Raw genomic sequence first — 2,038 nt, 5'->3', positions numbered from 1 at the left:
AGTGTCTATAAGTAGGTTCTATGAATTATTGCAAAACATTACGATTTGATTTCAAGGTTAAAGTGTTCGGCAAACGTATCAAGTAACAGGGGCGAATCTAGCATCCACGTTCAGCTAGGGCGGAGATTGACTTTGACTATTGACCATTGAAGGCTCGACTTGAAAACATTTTTTACTCAAGTTGAAGCGCACTAATTCATCTTACTATCCAGGTTAAATGGAAAGAATTTTTTATAGTTCTTAGGTGGTGAAGCAATTCATAAATGGTAGAAGAAAGATGGGTTTGTTAGATGCTATAGAAGTGGGTTTCTCGACTTGGTATGCAAAGAATTCCATGGTTATATGCTAGTTAGTTAACACCATGGAATTAGATATTATAGTTTTATTTTTTTCCTTATCAACTATGAAATACTAGTGGGGGAGAATGATGCATGGATGCCCAACTTTGGTGCGATGTATCAAGTTCTTGAGATAAAGCCTGTCATTATATTGGCAGACTCTACTATAATGCTAAAAATTGTTTGTGGCTAGAGATGGATATTTATACTGATTATAAGGGAGATGTCGACTAAGACAGTAAGATTCAAGCAAATACAATAGAAGAATCAGACTTTAAAGTTCTGAGAGGCCTAAACTATCAATACAATCAAATTTGTGGAAGGATATTAGGTCAGGATCTACTACTGATTGCTGTCATTGTGAGAGCTTTATGGCAGTAAGATTCAAGCAAATACAATAGAAGAATTAGACTTTAAAGTTCTGAGAGGCCTAAACTATCAATACAATCAAATTTGTGGAAGGATATTAGGTCAGGATCTACTACTGATTGCTGTCATTGTGAGAGCTTTATGGCAATGTTATGAGGGAGGCAAGAAAGCAAGCTGACATGTGATGCTTAGATGCCTAAATATTGAAGTTTGTGTATTGTATATACATAGCTGGTATGGATCTGGTAAGTATTTATAAAAATATCAGGAAGAATAGGAATGGAAAGGACAAGTTGTGGTTTGATAAATATATTTATCAGAAGTCTTAGCACACTATAGAGAGATTTATTGGATAATACATGAAAATCCACAGCATTGGAGTAAGGGAAATAAGTTTTCAAATCGGTTGACATAGGTTTTAAGTGCAACTGATCCAACAAAAGAACCAATGTAACTCCACTGAGACTTTTGAGTAAAATCACAATTCTTAGTAGCAACTCGATAATCCTAATTTCCTTTTCTATATGAATTAAGCATTGATGAATGTCGACCGATTAATAAATTATAACTAATAACACAAAAGACATCAATTCATTGCATCAAACAAGAAAAACACTCAAGTCAATCAACAGACTCAAGAGTCAAGTCACCTTCAATACGCTTAATAAACAACAAAGAGTTTGCAAATTGCAGTTGCACAACAGCACAAGCACAAATCGACAAATAAATTTGAATTGTTGAATTGCAAATTGACAAATCAACAAAAAGTTTGCACAAATCGACAAATCAACAAAGGTTTGCAAATTGCAATATTCAAGCAAGACTTCAAGTTATTTAAATTTCAACTCACAAGTCGCCTCCAAGAGTCCAAGTCTAGTCCTCGGAGTCTGTCGGTCAGAGAATCGTCCCTAACTTCGCACACTGGCAGTACATGGTCCAACGGCCACCTCCTCCAGTTGCTACAGCTCTGCTTCGAATGGAAATTTAAGGTTTTGCTATTTGCACTTGGCTGCCGGATTCAAATGGAGGGTTGGGAGAATGAGAAATCAAATTAATACAATGCCATGGACCTCAGGGCTTGGATCTGGTTTCAATTTCCTTATTTGGGCAATTGTGCCTAATTTATTTATTTTTTTTTATTTAAAGGCCCAATCTCCAATCAGATAGCCCAAACAAAAAAAAATGGAAATTTGGAAGTCTTCTTCTTCGTTCGGCTTCCTGGTCTGCAAACTACTGTACCTATGCGCAGCCACCAACCCTGCAACAACCTGGCGGCCGACGGTTTTGGCGAAGCTCTACATCCGCCACTGTCAAGGAATGAGAGGTCGAGC

General features: G+C 36.9%; 1 protein-coding gene across 1 annotated transcript in view; it reads left to right on the top strand.

Moving 5' to 3' along the window:
* The window catches only part of LOC111376796 (transcription factor bHLH143-like), a 12,518-nt gene extending 10,756 nt beyond the window's left edge, over positions 1-1,762 (top strand). Inside the window, exons 4-5 of the mRNA XM_022999801.1 lie at positions 939-952; positions 1,401-1,762. Of these exons, the coding sequence (XP_022855569.1) occupies positions 939-952; positions 1,401-1,762 (376 nt within the window). The remainder of the gene's footprint in view (positions 1-938; positions 953-1,400) is intronic.
* Positions 1,763-2,038: the final 276 nt, after the last annotated feature.

This window comes from Olea europaea, unplaced genomic scaffold (genome assembly GCF_002742605.1).
Source record: "Olea europaea var. sylvestris unplaced genomic scaffold, O_europaea_v1 scaffold1561, whole genome shotgun sequence".
In the NCBI taxonomy this organism is placed as follows: Eukaryota; Viridiplantae; Streptophyta; class Magnoliopsida; order Lamiales; family Oleaceae; genus Olea; species Olea europaea.
This window is presented reverse-complemented; position numbering and strand designations above follow the sequence as displayed.